The sequence below is a fragment of the Micropterus salmoides genome, unplaced genomic scaffold (assembly GCF_014851395.1).
Source record: "Micropterus salmoides isolate LMB-PRFRI ecotype aquatic unplaced genomic scaffold, ASM1485139v1 Ms_hic_scaffold_2, whole genome shotgun sequence".
NCBI classification, from domain to species: domain Eukaryota; kingdom Metazoa; phylum Chordata; class Actinopteri; order Centrarchiformes; family Centrarchidae; genus Micropterus; species Micropterus salmoides.
In genome coordinates this window covers 12,931,096-12,949,983 of record NW_024041150.1, presented here as the reverse complement: position 1 = coordinate 12,949,983, position 18,888 = coordinate 12,931,096, and the positions used below count along the sequence as shown (strand labels likewise).

Sequence of the window (18,888 nt, the reverse complement as noted above, 5' to 3'; positions counted from 1 at the left end):
GAGAAAACTAGCATGGATCGATATAGATTTTCAAGATGCACTGATTTGAAAAAAATAAGACGTGTAGAAGACCGGCACAGACAGACAAGAGGTCTGCGTAATTAGAGGTGAAATGTTGCCCATTACGTGTGTATTTTCATGACTGACAAGGACGATGTCAGCCTCACACATCAGCACACATGTATCGGCCAAACCCAGAGGTGAGCGCTGTAAACACCGATCCCAGATTGCTTCAGTACTTAAACTGTCTGTGTGGTTTTCCAGTTACTTTTCAAGGCAGTGATGTAACATCAGCACCAGGGACTAGAGGCTTCAACAGTCTTGTAAGCCTGAGAACACATTAAACCAGCATAGCATTACCACTTTTATATTATCTAACCATAAACGGTCCTGCAGCTCCATCCATCACAGTGATTATCATCAACATAATTAGCTGATAGCAGCTCCATTAGTTGGCTATGAAGATGACTAATGGCCATGGATGTCTTTTGGTGATCAAACAAAACGGGTACTCATAGCCCGTCCTGCAACCTTGAAGAGTCCTGGTGACGAGCAAGATCAAAACAGCTCAAGTGAAAGGTTCTGCGTCCTTCTCCTCTATCAGATTCATTCAGACTAGCTTCATTAATACATTATTAGCATTAAAGATGCACGATTTTGTTATGTGTCCTTATAAGGATAACTTAAACGGCCACTTACACAACACTGCCAACATATCAGCTAAGGCAGGTTATCATTTAACTGTTGAAGTTCTTCAAGTTCTCACCTTAAAGTAATGGAAATTAAGTCTGCTCAAATGAAATAATATGCTGTCTGTGTCAACACCATGACCGGAACATATTGGCCCCTTCAGCAGAATTGAGCTGCTTGGGGCCCTGGATAATCCGCCAACCCCCTTCCTCTCAAGGTGTGTTCATACTGAAAGCGAAGCAATATTTTTGGCTTTAGTCATACTCAAGAATGTAACTAACCTTCGGTATCCCAACTGAAGGTCAGCTGTAGCTAGCTAGTAACAGACGAATCGTTGTGTGGTCTCACCACAAAACGCCAGTTCTTTCAGTTAACCCTGTAAGACCCAAATATAGAAAAAACGACAACATAAGTTTGCTTTAAAGGGATAGTAAGTGATTGTAATCATACACTTTTTTTTCAGTGAGCGCTCCATTTTGTGTGTGCTCTGAAAACAAAGAAAGGTGTTCGTGCTCAGTACTTATGGGGAGAGAGGGGCATTGGGAGAGAGAGAGAGTTCTATACACCGGCAAATTGGAACATGCTGGACTCCAGGCACTGTGAAGAAAGGGGATCTAGTCGAGAAACAGGCAAAGAGGACAAAGAGCAGAGAAGAAAGTTATATGACCAGGCAAGGGTGAGTTTGGGGGGGGGGGCCTCTGAGGGAGCACTGAAGGGAAGGGTATATTGATTTGGCAGTTGAATTCAAATATCAACAATCCTATTCGCTTTGCTAGGTTGCTAATCCAGCCTTGGCTAACACTTGAGCGCCAGAACCAATGATCTGCTGAAGAGAGCATGTTTAACTAGGGTGTTGTTCTAGCGTGTTAAACCTCATTGCAACAAGTGTCCATTTTAATTAACCACTCATGTGGTATTTACAACATCATACATGTTTTTGTTTTTGCTCATAGCTCAAGGTTTCCTGAGTTATGACATAACATTTTGAAAAAACTTATGTTGTTGTTGTTGTAAACTTGTTTGTCATTTCTGTGTTCTGATCATCCCATGTCAAAAATACAACATATGTCTGCGTAGGTGTATGTCAGCTGGTGAACAAGATGGATGAAGCGTCAGGAAGCGTGAAGGCCTTCAACAGGAACGATGAGCAGTTCCTGGTGGCATTTGCTATCTTCTGCGGTCTGGGCATCCAGAACACACAGATGTACGAAACAGTGGAGAGAGCCATGGCCAAGCAAGAGGTCACACTGGAGGTCAGTGCATGCCCATACACACACACACACACACACACACACACACACACACACACAAATGTATTGCATCACATCGCTTTATTGAGATAGACAGAGGGTCCTTGAAATGCTAAATTCCTTAAGTTAGCTTTTATTTCCCTCAACTGAAATAGAGCCCTTATGAGAGACACCATTTTTATAAGGAGATGTCACAATAAAAAATAAAAAAAAGATTTATTTATGAAATTTCAAGCAAATGAGTACAATGGATTATTCTGTAGATTGAGGTGCTTGCAAAGGTAATAAAAAATACCAAGTTTAGCCCCCTCGACCTTTCGAACCTTCAAAGAAACAACAATCCAAAAAAATTTTTACCAGATAAAGCTGTTTTGGTATGCTATTATGGGATGAGCAGAATTTTGGCAGTGGGTGCAGGGCATCGGCACGCCACGGAGGGCCGCTTATACATCAGGATCAATATCAAACTAGAGAGACCTGACGTGATCCAAGACGGTATGCCAGAGAGGTGGAGGGAGTGTTTAATTTTCTGCTCCCGGGCTACAGGCCACATTCTTAAATCCTTACTTAGGGTTAAAATCAGGACTAGTTCCACGTTAACATATTTGCAGTATGTAAAGTGAGAGTAGGCTCCATGCTATTCATTTACACTAATTTGTTTAGTAGTCTCACATTGTTTCCATCAACTGGGATCTACACTATGGAAACTAGCAACAACATGAGCCAAGAAGGATATCATTGAAAAACCATTATCAAGAACACGACCCTTTTTACTTTCTGTTGTGAAAGTGAAAGTCCCAAACTGTCACCATCTTAAAGACACAAGGCTCTCTTGCTGTGTTGACATTGAACTCCGGGGCTTGATGCCTTCTTCGTATTTTGGATTTGACTGACATGTTTGATTGATGAGCAGCACCTCTTTTTCTTTTCTTTGCTTTCATAATCCTGTCCATGTTGAGCTTTACATTTTGTTTTGACAGCCTTGCTGGCAACACAGCAGTTGTTTCTTTATCTTCCTGAATTAGTCTGATTCGTGGATCTTTTCCAGCAGAAGCACAGTTGATACCAATAACAGCAACTACTGCAGTGCCGTGCAGAATTGGAGATCCATGTCTGAGAGCAGTTGTGTGTGTTTTCTACAGAAAGCTTGATATGACCCCTAAGTTTGCATACCTCATCTTTTGTGTGTGTGTGTGTGTGTGTGTGTGTGTGTGTGTGTTACAGGTCTTGTCGTATCACGCCTCTGCTGCAGAGGAGGAATCGCGGGAACTCCAGGTAACCGCGGTAAATTAACATTTATTCATTAAACAATACACACTTACATGCCCACATGAACATAAGTTCCCACCAGTGCATGGACTGTTCAATACACGGCCATAAACACACACACTGACACACACACATACACAGGCAGATGTTGTCCTTCAGGGTCAGAGGAAGCAGTCATGTAACAAAACACCACACCGCTGAATCAGCAGGAAAGCACCAGTATAAAGTATAGCTGCTTTTCTGACAAACACGTATGCACACACACTTGTAGTGGAAATCACTGGCCAACAAATAACAGAACTTTCAGAAAAATCTGCGTTTCCTTGTCATAGTTACGACTCGGATGTTGATATGAACGGTAAGTAGAAACTGTCCATTTCGATAATGGTCACATGATGTGAACGAGGCATTACCATTATGCATCTAATGAGTAGTTCACATGATTAAGAGAGACAATTCTTTATGTTGGCTCTAAAAACATATTTTACATCTTAGAAAGAACATTTTAAAACAAAAAAAAACAAACATTGTAGACATTTCGTCTAAGAAAACAGGAAATGACATTAAAATGAATGAGTGAAAAGGTGACTTCTCACATGACAAAACAAAAAAAAGACAATTCTAAATTTCAATTTAACAACATACTATGTTCTATTTGAGACTGTAATATGCAGAAAACCAGACTAACAAGGTCTTTGTTGCAGCAGCCAAGTGATGTTGCTGCAGAGCTACAGAGACTTTTTTGCATTTAAGGGCAATTTAACAACATGTTGTTTAGCTTGAACATGCCTCCATCTCATATTAAAAAATTCTGCTCATGTTTTTCACAAAACTGCGACCCAACTACTGTCACACGCACTCTCTTGTTCTCTATATCACAACTCTAAACAGTACAAACATATGTAACTATGGATCTATGAATTCAGGATAACTGAGTTCCTGACTGCCCAAATCAAAGTCAATGTGATGTACTTTTGGAGTTTAAGGCAACATCACAGATTGTTCAAAATTTAGTTTGGTCTGCAAGACAGAATTACTCAGTGTTCTTTGGAAAAAGGCAAAGAACTGCCATTTTAATTAAAGGGTAACTTTAATATTCTTCAACCTACCACCTAAAATTACTGAATCTATGGAGTCTGGTGGCTTCAGTAAGAGCGATATAGTGACTGTTTCTGGTTAAACTAAAAGGAATTAACACTTTTAAAAACGGTCTATCTCTATAGGGATCCTTTCTATAATGTTGTCAGACACATATAGCCTTCAGCCTGTCAGTGGCAAAAACAAGTGTTTTAGTTCACGTACTTTCACAGGCAATGTGGTAATTTACTGACTCAAAAAACTGGATACCAGAAATTCTCAAATAGTGGCCGGGGCCTTTAATTACCTCAACTGGAGATATTTGCGTAGGGCCTCTTTGTTTTCTGATCTGCTGCTGCTTACCCTCATTTACTTACTTATTGATTATGCTGTTAATACGAACTCAACACCTCTTGTATCCTATTCAATTCAATAGCCTTCTAGCGTTTCAGTGGACAGAATCCTGTCCTTTCTTTAGAAGGCTTTTATTGTGAAACAAACCAATTTAAAGGTTTTTGGCTACTTGGAACTTCAAGGGAAACCACTGTTTGTTCCAACTTGGATTTTAATTCCGGATCACTTCTGTCAGTCACGGTGACGTTGTAGTCACCCGTTCACTTGCTGAGACATCTTAGAATCTTAGATGCATGGTAATAGATCAGATTGGTAACCAACATGCACTAAGTGAAAATTGCCATTAGAGTACATTATCAGACTACAAGCAGTAATATGAGGAAACCACTGATTTTGTGTTGCACTTCTCTCATATAATTGGCCCTCAGGCTTTGCATGTGAATGAAACATAATATTAAAGGTTCTCCCTTCAGCCAGACTGTCTTTTGATTTTGTTAATTAGCTCATTTGTAAATATCTCACTGGTTTTCTGACAGTACTCCAAGGCAGCTTTCCAAATGTGAACCAATCAGTGCAGCCCAACTTTCACGCCAGCCACAACATTAGCTATGGCACCACATGACTGTCTCGAAAGGTCCTGTTCAGTTCTCCTCTCCTTGTGGTGAAGTGGCAGAACTAACAGCATAACCTGATTAAGTGGCCTCCCCTGGGTGCTAGAGAGAGGATGTGTCGCTTGGTATCTAGGACACAGGCTTGATTTTTCAGGGTATGTTCTACCCAAGAGAACGCTACATACAGTATGTATGACACATCATAGGATGGAAACCCCTCGTAGTTGTGTATTTAAAGCTGCTACTGTAGTAGCACTTTCAGTCACTTTGGTCATATAAAATTAAATAAGATTTCAGATGAATCTGTGTTTAATGATGAGTGGTTATTAAAGTCATTCTTGGATCTGGAAAATGATTACCAGTGATTAGTCCAACTAAATAATGCAATAAAACACTTTTATATTTACGAGTGTGTCATTTAATCCACAGGCTCTCTGAATTTGATTGATTTTATTGTTTCTGTGTGTGTGTGTGTGTGTGTGTGTGTGTGTGTGTGTTTGAAGGTAGCTACAGTGCCGTCAGCCCAGTCGTTGCGTCTTCTGGACTTCAGCTTCAGTGACTTTGACTTGTCAGACACTGAAACCACGCTGGCTACTATCCGCATGTTTGTGGACCTCAACCTGGTCCAGAACTTCCAGATGAAGTACACGGTAAGAGCTGACCTGGGATGCCATTAAAGTAGATTTTGCTTCAGAATTTTCCATTAAAATGCATCTTTAGCTCGTCTCTGTTCACTTGACATTTTGGTCCACGGCAAAGATATCTTGACATATAACGGACAGATTGCATGGCATTTGCTGTGGATTTTCCCAAGAGAAAGTATCTGATGTTTTTGGGTCACTGCATGGCCTTGCATCCTGGCCAAATTACACGTTAACCCAAGAAATACTAAAACTGAACTGCCATGAACTTTACTGAGCACAGTAATACTTCACAGAATATAATATAATAATAATAATATAATCACGAGTGGAATAAGAAGCTGCAAAAACACTTGAAATAATTTCCAGATATCAAAGTAAGTCTTGCCCTGTGATGAACTGGCGACATGTCCAGCCCCACCACGAATTATGGGAATTACTATATACTGTGGCTTTAGTACAGAGTGAGGTTTTTTTGCCTTTTCTGTCCGATGCTGATAAACTATGATGAGTATTTGATGCATATACAAAAAGATAAAAGAAATGTCGGACTGTTGCTGCCAAAGCAGAGATCAGAGGAGAAGAAACAAAGCTACTGCCTGATAAGATCTATCTGACAAAAAGGTTGCATTTATAATCACGGGAGCTAACTGACTGCAAGGATTATTTTTCATATAAAAAGACAACAGATGGTTCAGTCTTTATTTCCAGTTATCATAAAGTCTCCTCATGTTGGGGCGACTGTTGCTCATGAGCTGTGTGTGTGTGTTAATGTGTTAGTTTCTGTTTTTGATGAGCAGTTGGCACCTTGCATGGCAGCCTCTGCAATCAGTCAGTGAATGGGTGAATGTGACATGCAGTGTAAAGTCCTTTGAGTGGTTGGAAGACTAGAAAGATGCTGTACAAGTACAGAATATTTACATGTTATTCTGAGCTTCAGTGATGGAATAAGATGTAAAAACATCAACCCTGTCAGAAGTCCCTTTGGGAATTAAGGAATCTTTGCACAATTAAAATGCAGTTTTAATCCTCAGTGTGGATTTAATGCGACAAACTCTCCCTCCGTTTGTTAGAATGGAGCTGAAGGATTCTCCCAATCTGTGAAATATTCATTGCTCTCTGTTACTTGTTGCCTTAATGTAAAGTCAGCCCTTTTGTCCCTGCCACGATCCTGTAGGTCGGGCTGTTGGCAGGTTTTGATCTAATCCTCTGAAAATAACCTTGCAACCAGGTTAGCAGTGCAGCGTAGGTTACCATGGTGATAAAAGCGAGCCAGCTTTGTGATATCGTAAACCCAGAGTTAAGTCCAAAGATAGCTGGCTTTGTGTGGTACAGGCCCCTGAACTCCTTATGTCTTCAAAAACTAAAGTAACTACATACACTGAAGGCCAAATCACAAAGGAAATTAGGCAAATGTTACACATTACTACACGAGCACTGTATTATTTCCATACACACATACCCAGTGTATGGAAATAACACAGTGTGTATTACAGCCTGCATTACATTACAACAAAATACCCAAGACTTTATTATTATCCAGCGTATCATGGCAACACAGAAATCATTAAAGTTAGAACACCTCTACATTATCCTGACATGACATTTTGTTGTTTGCAGTGCGTGTCATGGAAAAAGACAAGAGCAGCTTCCTGTGTTATTAATTGCAGAAAACAATCTGCTTCTCATTGTCAGAAGCATTAGACCATTAGAACATGAGCGTGTGTGTGTGTGTGTGTGTGTGTGCTGGATGATGAGTGAGTGCATTTACAAGTGAGTTAATATTTGTGTATTTGCCTGCATCCTTAACTCAGAGACCACACACACACACACACACACACTGCACCTAAAACACTTCCCTTCCAAAGAAACCATCCACACTCTATCAGACCCACCGCTCCACGTCCGCCCCCCCGGCTGCCAGCAGCGCTGGTCGCTGGCAGGTTTGGCTCTCGTCCTCGGCACGCTCTCCACGTGAAGAGGTCCTTGTATGTTGGTGGCTGACCTCCGGAGTGCCCGCAGAGAGAGGCCTCATAAAGACAGCCTTTGATTGGAGGAGATCGGAGCCCTCCAGCAGCACGGACTGTCAGATTGACGCTCACACCGGGAGCTGACACACTGACCACCCCAGAGCATCGGAGCCTGGGGGTGTTCAGCGTGTCAGCTCTGTGCAACTTGTTATCATTCAATTACTATTCTAACATATTTAATGTTGTCCTTTCTTATAATCTAGGTGCAATGACCCCTGGAGAGAGTTTAGTTCAGTTCACTGTGTGCCAGAGCTGCAACGATGAATCAAATAATCAATTAGTTGTCAACAATTAAATTAATTGCCAACTATTTTGATAATCGATTCATCAATGTGAGAAAAATTTATTGATTCCAGTTTCTTAAATGTGAATATTTTCTAATTTCGTCACTCCTCTATGACAGTAAAGAGAATATCTTTGGAAAACACCTGAGGATGTCATCTTGGGCTTTTTTTCACCATTTTTTTGACCAAACAACTAATCGATTAATCGAGAAAAAAATGTATAGATTAATCGATAATGAAAATAATCGTCAACACACACACACAGGATGGAGGTTGAGTTGCCATGCAAGGCACTGGCCTGCCCATCAGGAGAAACTAACAAAACACAGAGCATTGATTTGCTGGCAGGACGCAGAGTTTCCACTTTCAGGAAGGGCAAATTCATGACAGTCAAGCACAAAGCAGAAAATAATTAGTGATGGAAAACAATTTTGGAAAACAGCTGCTGCATTCAATATTGTGCTTACTTGGTGCATATGGAAAAGTCGTTATCAAATGTCGTGCTCTTTCTCTCTTCTGCAGAGTTTATGCCAGTGGATCCTGAGCGTGAAGAAGAACTACAGGAAGAATGTGGCTTATCACAACTGGAGGCATGCTTTCAACACCGCCCAGAGCATGTTCGCCCTCCTCAAGTCAGGACGCTTACAGGTCAGTGCAGCCGGTCACTGGTGAGGAAGAGCTGATTTGTTAGATAGCCTTTTACTGAGTCAGTGGAACATCCACCGAGTCACTGATTAAATTCCTTACAGGCAGGCAATGTGTTTTACTATTATCCTTGCTTTAAAACAAACTTATTAAGTTCATTATTTTAATAAATGTCTAACTTTCCTGCAAGTCATTTTCAAAGCATATCATTGGTTTCCTACCTTCCAGGCAGCCAGGCAGTTATTTCACGACACTGTAGAGAATGGTGAACTTTCAAGTCCCTCATTGATTGTGCGTCCAAGCACACGCCGACCATCCAAAATTGAAATAGTTTGCTATTGAAAAGCATTGAATTAATCATGCTGGAGAATCAAAAAACAAACAAGAAAACAAAAGAGTACTTAGTCATCTTTTGCTTTCAAAAGGTTGGTGTTCAGCAGCCATCTCACAGGTCCTAAATTTCTTCCCTGAATGCACCACAATTCCTGCTTACAGGTACATCTCAAAAAATGAATGGTGGAAAGGTTCATATTTTTCAATTATTTAATTCAGAAAGTGAAACTTTAGCTTTAGCTTTTGAACTTTCAGCTAAGTGATAAGTGAAATACATCAAGCCTTTTTTTTTTGTTACGACTTATGAAATCAAAAATCCAGTAGCTCAAAATATTATAGGAATAAAGAATAAAGAATTTCTCCCACAGAAATGTCGACCTGAGAAGAGCTCTGATCAGCTAATTAACTCCTTAATTAAATCTCAGTTTCCTGAGTCTTTAATCTCCCACTTTGTTTCAGTGAGCTTCAAATGAACTTTTCCACAAGATTAAAATTTTTGGAGATGCGCCTGTACATGCAACAATAGCATAACTGAACAAAAAAAAGAATGCATCAGTAAAGCCATCTGACAGTGTCTTTCATGGTGAAGTGAAATGACTTGAAGCTGTGTTGTTGCAGTTAAATGTATGTGGTGTGCTGCTAATGGGCTACTATAAGGATGGTTAAAATGTTTCAGAGGTTCTGCTAAAACCCCAAGAATAAAATTTGGAATACACTAAATGCTTTCTGTGACCCAAACATAGTCATTTCTATTATCAGCAGCTGCAGTCTGGAAATATCAATATGGAGCCCTGACTTCAGCTCTGGTGTAAAAGCTGTTGTGTTATATGCAGAAACGGGCCTTGCTATGAACTCCAGGCTGCGTGCTGAGCGCCCACACTGCCAACAATGTGACTTACAATGAGCTAACTGTGAGGCTTTTGTTTGGTCTGACTGTGGCAACAGATTGTCATCAGTTAACCAGCTGTGTGGGTTGTAACTGGTGTGCTTTTCACCCCCATCCTCTCCTCTCACTTGCTCCGCTCGTCCATCTCCTGACAGAATAACCTGAGTGATGTGGAGGTCTTGGCTCTGATGATTGCAACTCTCAGCCATGACCTGGACCACAGAGGAGTCAACAACTCCTACATACAGAGGTACAGCAGGAGAGCATGAGTCATATCCAAGTATGGGTGTGATTGTGTGGGAGCACACTGTATCCACTCTGTTTCTTACTTTGTGTGTGTGTGTGTGTGTGTGTGTGTGTGTGTGTGTGTGTGTGGGTGCGTTTCCAGGAGCGACCATCCACTGGCCCAGCTCTACTGCCACTCCACCATGGAGCATCACCACTTCGACCACTGCCTCATGATCCTCAACAGCCCTGTAGGTGCACTCGCTCACGCACATACGTAGGAAGCCAACTCTTCATTCCTCTCTCTGCACCATCCTTCTACCTACCAACTACCAAATCAGAGGGAACATTAGTCCTAAATAGTTTCTTACTTTGTCTAACAAAGCAGTAGATTTCAGGAGGTGAGAAAGACCCTAGCTGGACAGATAAATTAGGCAGGCAGATAAACGGATCAGCCAATATCAGGTTCTTGCAGATATTTCAGTGGATCAGGTGTATATGTTGGCAGATAAGTAACAAGAAATAGCTGTCCAGAAATGCCAAACTAGGTCTGAGGTCATTTAGAGACTGTGTCACAATTATACACTGTGCTCACCAAAGAGCACTCACAGGGTTATTTTCCCACTGTGAAATATCCTGCTCACTATGTATCCAGTATCAGTGCACATCCAGCCGACAGAGCATTCAGCATTCATTTGGTCCACATGGTGAATGTAAGTGCAATATTCACTCTCCTTTTAGCTCTGTTATAGGATGCTTTTACATATGTAGTTCAGTTCATTTGGTCCGGACCAAGGGCAAAAACATTATACAGTGTAGCATTTTTCAGCTGTCTCGGTTCCTTTTCACACCACGCTATTTGCTCTGGTCCAAATCAGTTGATGAGTTGGTGAAACAAAACAAAATGCAGTAACACAAGTCACATGACAACACTCACATCACTCATTGGCCGGATGTGTCTTTAAATGTGTTTCCTAAACTGCTCTTCAATTGCTCAGAATTAACATGCGGGAAAATTCCAACGGAGCTCCCGGAAGTGAAAAAAGAGAGCAAAAGGCCAGCATTATAAATTATATAAACAACGAAAGATTTTGCTGTTAAGAGAAAATATAACTTTATTAATCCCTATAATAATAATAGTTATTTACAACCATATAAGGGTGTTTCTGCAACTATGGTCACTTTTGACCTCCCAAATTAAAAAACAATCAACCTCTATGAATTTTGATTTAAACTTTAAGAGTCCATAATACATATAAACAAGTACACAAAAATGCATTGTGTCATTAAGATTTTAATCTGGAACATGTTTTTCATCAATTTTTCTTACAAAATGTCCTTCCCGCAACATTTATTTCTTTAAATTCAAAGAAAAAATTGTAATTATTACATTACTGCAATTCTAATGTGTTAATCATCTCTACTTAAGTGATTTTGAAGTGTTTATGCTAATAAAATCATAATAATAATTCAAATAAAGCAATGATGCGGTAATGACATCTTCAGTAAGGACACAATTTTAATGGTAAATGTCACCTCCTGTTATCTTCAGATTTACTAACATCTTTTATCTTTGGGGTCATTTTGACCTCAGGAAAATGAGTTTCACAGAATATGAACTGCATATTATTTTTCCTGCAGCCCACCAGAGAGTGTGAGTGCACCTTGCTTTGCATTTTGACTTGTTCACTCTTGCTAAAATGAGCAACCGAATGTAGGCATACAAGTAGGTCTCCTTACCCATACACATGCCTCCTTTCTAAGTTTGTTCATTTTTGGAAGAAACGTGCTGGTGGTTGAAAAACTACAGTAGGGTCAACACTAAGGGTCTCATCCTCATCAAAAGAGGATGCTTCACAGTCAGGGTCCTCAAAGACCTGTGACAAAACCTCGTTAAAAATCTTTGCTTGGAGGTCCAAGAGAAATGCTTTAGAAGGTTGCTTTGCAAGTGTTGTTATGTGTGTTCTCATTCCCATATGTTGTGAACTATTAGTGATCTCACAGAAACCTTAGTCCCCTCCCCCACTGTGAGGAAAACATTAAAGTTCCCCTTCGAGGGAACTCGAACTGCGTCGGTTACGACACTATGGGAACGCCTCTAGGCGAAGCAGGTCTGAACGTGAATGAAATCACTCCAATCCTATTGGCCTGTTGCTAGAACGGTAAGGTGTGACGGAATAACCGGAGGAGTATAAAGCACACCTGTACACACTCATCATTAGCTTTTTTCTATTCAGCAGGCGCTCTGTATGTTGTTTGAAGAAAGCTCCAGTCCTACAAGCAGTGTGTCTTACCTGAAGAAGAAGTCTACCAGCATGTCCGGCAACCAGATGTACAGAAGGTGTGTTTTTTCTTGCCCTTGGTACATCACGGATGGAGATTCTCATGAGATGTGTGTCTCATGTTTGGGGATGGAGCACGCCCGGGCAGCTCTCGAGGGGGCTGCCTGCGCCCGTTGCGAAGCCCTTTCCGTGCGGGTATTGAGGTACAGCATGGCTCTCTTTCCGAGGATGGCCGGATGTGTTTTCCCCGTGGCGCGGGCCCTGCGGCCGCTGGGGGCGGCCCGGCGGCTTCACTCATGGGTGATCACAGCGTGATCTGTCGGAGGATTTCGGGACGGCTGAGACTTTTTCCCGACCTTCATCCGCTGGCTCCGACGCTTCCTTTCCTCGTTCGGGAGCCCGTTCTCGGCTTCTCCCGCTCGCGGTTTGGATCCGGAGACGCTGCAGCAATCCGACTCCGAGGAGGCGGACGTGCTCAGCGCAGTGGACGATGACTTCCGGGTGTCGGGGCGGCGTCATCTGGCCGCGCCCGACTATGACGTGCTGCTGGAGGTGGTGACTAGAGCCGTGGCTAAGCTCAACATCAACTGGCCGAAAAAAAAAAAAAATTAAAGAGAAAAGAGGAGCAGACACCACAGGCTAGTGGTAGCTTGATGAAAGGTTTCTTAAGCACCACACGCCACCTCCACGCCGGTCTCAGCCATTCTTTCCTGAAAAGAAAGTACATGATGAACTGAGTAATCATGGGGCAGACCCTTCTCTACATGGCTTTCCACACCCCGATCACTGAACTACAGTAATGTGATGGGGGTTAGGGACCGTGGTTATGGGAGGATGCCTCGGGTGGAGGATGAGCTTGCGAGCTATCTCTCCCCTCGACTTGCGTCCTCCCTGGAGAAGCCGGCGTTACCATCCAAACCATGTCGCACCACATCCACGCTCGTGGGGAAGGCGTACATGGCAGCGGGCCAGGCAGGTGCGAGCTTGCACACCACGGTGCTTCAAGCCTACCAAGCCAACCTGCTACAGGAGATGGTTCAGAGGGGGGGTCCCTCCGAGGAAGATCTGGCGGAGCTTCGCAGAACCACGAAGCGTTAGACGCAGTGCGAAGCGTTCCGCCAGTACCTCCCTCGCCGGTCTGGACCCAAGGCAGCTGAGGCTGCCAGGCGTAGGTCCCTTCCCTCTACGAGCTCCTACGGAGAGGAGAGGAAGCAGAGTGTCGCTTCTCGGGGGCCCCCCTGAGGAGCTGGGGCAGCGAGACGGCGCTCTCACCCTCAGCCGTCTGAGAGACGCGATCTGAGGACCGTCATCCAGTCCCGACGGAGCTCAGGGAAGACCGGGGTAGGGGAGTCTTTCTCCCCTCCCGCACCCCCCCACCCCCCCCGGAGGCCGACCGAGGTCCCCTCCACCGTGGCAACAGGTGATGTTATCCCGCCGTTTACACGTTCAGGACGCACCTGCCACCATCGAGTCCGCGCCGTACTGCCTGCCCCGAGGGTCTGCAGGCGGACGGCATCCCGACTCACTCACCGTGGATCTTCGGCGGCTCCCCCCTGCCGTTCTGGGGCTTCGGGGTCCACCAGAAGATCACACGAGACACCGACCACCAGCCCCGAGGGGCTGGTTCCGTTGGCAGACTTTGCAGACGCTTGGCGGAGCCTGACGAACATTTCTCCGCGGGTCCTGCGCACTGCCATAGATGGGTATCGACTACAGTTCAAAACCCGCCCTCCAAATTCAACAGAAGAGAGGGGGTGGTTTGGACTGTGGTCCGCCCGGAGCAAGGTCCGGTGTTGGGACAGGAAGTTTGTACTCTGCTGAGGAAAGGGGCCGTGGAACATGTCTCCCCCCCAGACAGAGACGCCGGTTCTACAGCCGGTACTTCATAGTCCCCAAGAAGGACGGAGGGCTGCGTGCCCTATTTTGGATCTGCGGGTTCTAACCGGTCTCTGAGGAGATTCAGGTTAAAGATGCTCATCATCCCCGCCACCGTGATGCACATCCAATCTGAGGATTGGTTCGTCACGATAGACTAAAGGACGCCTATTTCCAGGTCTCCATCCGTCCTTCTCACAGGAAGTTCCTGAGGTTTGCCTTCGGGGGTGTGGCTTACCAGTATCGGGTTCTTCCATTCGGCCTGGCACTTCCCCTCGCACATTCACCAAGTGTATGGATGCAGCACTGGCCCCGCTGAGGCTCCGGGGCATCCGGATTTCAACTTCATCGACGACTGGCTCATCCTAGCCCAGTCTCGAGAGTTGGCGGTTCGGCATCGAGATGTCGTTCTGGCTCGTCTGCGGCGTTTAGGGCTGAGGCTCAACGCAAAGAAGAGCGTGCTGGCGCCCACCCTACGGGCTACGTTCCTAGGGGTTGCATGGGATTCGACAACGATGCGGGCACAATTGTCTCCGGCACGTGTCGACACCATATTGGCTGCCGTGAAAGGGGTGAAGTTAGGCCACGCCATCACTATGAAACACTTTCAACGAGTGTTGGTCTCCTGGCGGCTGCGTCCAGCGTAATACCATCTGGACTGCTGCACATGAGACCCCTGCAGTGGTGGCTAAGGAACAAGGGTTTTTCCCCGAGGGGAATCCTCTCCGTCTGGTTTGGGTTACGCACAAGTGTCTTCGTTCCCTATCAGTTTGGAAGGAAACTTGGTTCCTGTCCCAGGGGCCCATGCTGGGAGGGTCTTGTCGCCGGCTGGTTCTTTCGACAGACGCCTCCCTCACGGGCTGGGGCGCGGTCATGGACGGCCGCTTTGCAAGGGGATCCTGGCAGGTGCATCGATCCGAGTGGCATATCAACTGTCTCGAGATGTTGGCGGTGTTCCAGGCTCTAAGGAGTTTTCTGTCCGATCTCCAAGGCCACCACGTCCTGGTTCGTTCCGAGGAGAACAACACAGCGGTGGTGGCCTATCTGAATCACCAGGGCGGTCTGCGCTCGCGCCCTCTGGACAGACTGCGCGTCAGATCCTCCTGTGGTCCCAGCAGAGGTTACTATCGCTCAGGGCGATGTATCTCCTGGGGACGCAGAATCAGGGAGCAGACCTGCTGTTGAGGCAGGGGCTGAGGCCCGGGGAATGGAGACTTCACCCCGAAGTGGTGGAGCTCTTGTGCGAAGAGTTCGGCCCCATAGACGTGGATCTGTTTGCGTCTCAAGAGACTACGCACTGCCCGCTATGGTTTCTCTCGTTCCTCCAGCCCCGTTGGGTCTGGACGCCATGGTACATTCGTGGCCGAGGCTACGTCTGTACGCTTTTCCCCCAGTCGCTCTGCTCCCGGGGTTCTGGAGCGGGTCCGCCAGGACTATGTCGGCCTACTGCTCGTAGCCCCGTTCTGGCCAACCCGGGTGTGGTTCTCGGACATCATGTCGCTCCTGGACGGCCCGCCGTGCGGGTCCCTCTGAGGAGAGACCTGCTGTCCCAGGCGCAGGGCCGGGTTCTTCACCCTTGCCCCGCCATATGGCGACTGTGGGTCTGGCCCCTGAGGGGGCACAGTACCTAGAGGCAGGTCTAACAGCCGGAGCAGTCGAGACCCTCCTGAGCTCCAGGGCCCCGTCCACACGGAGGATGTACGGCCTGAAGTGGAGTGTTTTCTCCACTTGGTGTAGGGAGCGGTCGGTGGACCCTGTTACCTGCCCGGTGGTTCAGGTACTTGAGTTCCTCCAGGACCGGTTCTCTGCTGGTCTTTCCCCTTCCACCCTCAAGGTGTACGTGGCAGCTATTTCATCTTTCCACACCCCTCTGAGGGAGGGGTTCTTGGGGAAACTTCCCTTGGTTGTACGTTTCCTCCGTGGTGCCCGGAGGATGAGACCTGTGACTCGGTCCAAGGTTCCCACTTGGGATCTGGCAGTGGTTCTTGGGGCGTTGGCTGAGGCCCCCTTCAAACCCCTGGAGTCAGCTGAGGCTAAGCACTTGACCCTCAAGATGGCCTTTCTCCTTGCTATCACCTCTCTGAGGAGGGTGGGGGAGCTCCAAGCGCTTTCGGTTTCCCCGCAAAGCCTGGAGTTTGCCCCGGGGAATATTAGGGCTATCCTGCACCCTCGTTCAGGATACATCCCTAAAGTGCCTTCTTGTGCGGCAGGGTCCACAGTGCTGCAGGCATTTCATCCTCCACCTCATGTGACGGCGGAGGACGGGAGACTTCATCTGCTCTGCCCTGTCAGAGCACTGAGTATTTACACTCTGAGGTCCTCCCGTTGGAGGAAGGCTGACCAGCTGCTAGTGTGTTTTGGGTCTCCCAGGGCCGGGCTCCCTGCATCCAAACATACTATTAGCAACTGGATTGTTCAGACTATTTCCCTGGCCTATCAGGTGCGCGGTTTGCCTTCACCTGTGGCTGTGAGGGCTCATTCTACCAGAGGCAAGGCGGCCTCTCGAGCCCTCCTTTCCGGGGCCTCTTGCAGGATGTTGTTTAGCGGCTGGCTGGGCCACTCCGCACACATTCATTCGGTTTTACAGTCTTGACCTTCCTTCGGCACCTGGCACTCGTGCGCTCTCCTCTTAGTCGTGCCACTTTATTGCACACAGGGGCAGGCGGGGTTTTCGGCACGGTTTAGTGGGTATCTCGTTCCCATAGTGTCGTAACCGACGCAGTTCGAGTTCCCTCGAAGGGGAACGTCTCGGGTTACGTATGTAACCCTGGTTCCCCGAGAAGGGGAACGAGAGACTGCGTCGGCCCGCCGCACCTCTCTCCCCGCCTGAAGCGCCTGCTTCATAGTTTAAGCTAATGATGAGTGTGTACAGGTGTGCTTTATACTCCTCCGGTTATTCCGTCACACCTTACCGTTCTAGCAACAGGCCAATAGGATTGGAGTGATTTCATTCACGTTCAGACCTGCTTCGCCTAGAGGCGTTCCCATAGTGTCGTAACCGACGCAGTCTCTCGTTCCCCTTCTCGGGGAACCAGGGTTACATACGTTACGTATGTAACCCTGGTTCCCCGAGACGTTCTCTGGAATTATATTTTCCCCTCCCTCATGTCGCGTGAAAAATATCAGTGGTTCTTGCTCTACTACAGGTATGGTCATGGTAGGTTGGGGCCCTAAAGCAGTGACCTCAATATCATCCAGAACAACCACAACAAATGTGTGCAAAATGTGTGTAAAATGTATACTTTTTACAGCTAAAACTCATCTATCGTTGCAAAAATTACATGTTTGTGTTACATATACAATCGCCTTAATAATTTGTACTTTAATAATTTGCCTTGAATTTGTCTCTACCGCAACACAAGGTCTTTACCGCGACACCTAAAGCTGCTGCGGTAAAGACATATTGCGGTAATGATATTTTTGCTAATATTGCAAATAAATGGCAGTTAGCAATGTCTGCTTCATTAGCTTTGACTCTAATGATCTGATATACATGAATTCAACAGTAATATTAATTAATTTTTTTAATGTAGTTCAAAATACATAATTAATAAGCTGTATGGTAAGGACACACAATAAATACTTCAGAAGAGAAGATTATCTTTACATTGTTTTTCTTGATCTTGAGGGTCACCTAGTGTGGGTGGCCCCACCTGCCATCCATGTGCTCACTTACTAACTTCCCAAGAAACTAGATTTGTTTTGCTTTGAAAAAACCTTTACTATGGCATTCGTTTAGTGTTGCGGTAAGGACTCAGAAGTGTGGGACAGTTGATTTTACATTAAAAAAGGATATAAATCATCAGTAAACAAAAAAAAGATTGTCAACTTGTTGTAAATGAACATTTATATCTAACAATTTCATTTGAAATAATGTCATATTTTAATTGAATTACCTTGTTCTGCGTATCCCAACATTGAGACCACAGTTGTGGGACATGAAGAAAAGGTGTTTGGACCCATAAAATGCTTCATAAATGTTATTAAATCACATTATTTTGTGATTATGTTTTATGTCAAGATGTGTAAAAACAATATGCATATATTTATCAAGCATCATATGACAAATTATAACATAAATCCAAAATGTCACTGCTGGGACTTGCCCGTAGTCGCAGAAACACCCATAAATATATATAAATAATAGAGTCCGTCAGTTTGGTGCTGTGGTGTTGTGGAGCCTGGTGGCTGATGGCACAAATGAGCCTCCAAAGCGCTTTGAGGCTGGGGGCCGGATGAGTCTGCGGCTAAAGGTGCTGAAGCTTCTTGTGTGTTGTCGACTTAATATGGTCATCAGAACCAATTTCTATGATGCTCCGCACCTCTTCACGACCCCAAGTTTGTCCGTGAGTTACCATGGGGCTATGTTGCTCAAGTGCATAAATCGTCAACAAGCACTCATCCCGTAATGCACAGCGCAGCTGACTACGGCAGCT

The 18,888-nt window shown here is 45.2% G+C and overlaps 1 protein-coding gene across 6 annotated transcripts in view; it reads left to right on the top strand.

Annotated features, from left to right (window-relative positions):
* pde5ab (phosphodiesterase 5A, cGMP-specific, b) overlaps positions 1 to 18,888 on the top strand; it is a 112,224-nt gene that overhangs the window by 74,482 nt on the left and 18,854 nt on the right. For 4 of the 6 annotated variants that reach the window (XM_038731236.1, XM_038731232.1, XM_038731237.1 and 1 more), the window contains 6 exons: positions 1,768 to 1,943; positions 3,165 to 3,224; positions 5,755 to 5,901; positions 8,729 to 8,854; positions 10,226 to 10,320; positions 10,459 to 10,546. In XM_038731236.1, the coding sequence (XP_038587164.1) occupies positions 1,768 to 1,943; positions 3,165 to 3,224; positions 5,755 to 5,901; positions 8,729 to 8,854; positions 10,226 to 10,320; positions 10,459 to 10,546 (692 nt within the window). The remainder of the gene's footprint in view (positions 1 to 1,767; positions 1,944 to 3,164; positions 3,225 to 5,754; positions 5,902 to 8,728; positions 8,855 to 10,225; positions 10,321 to 10,458; positions 10,547 to 18,888) is intronic. The other 2 variants (XM_038731233.1, XM_038731235.1) reach the window with 1 other exon arrangement.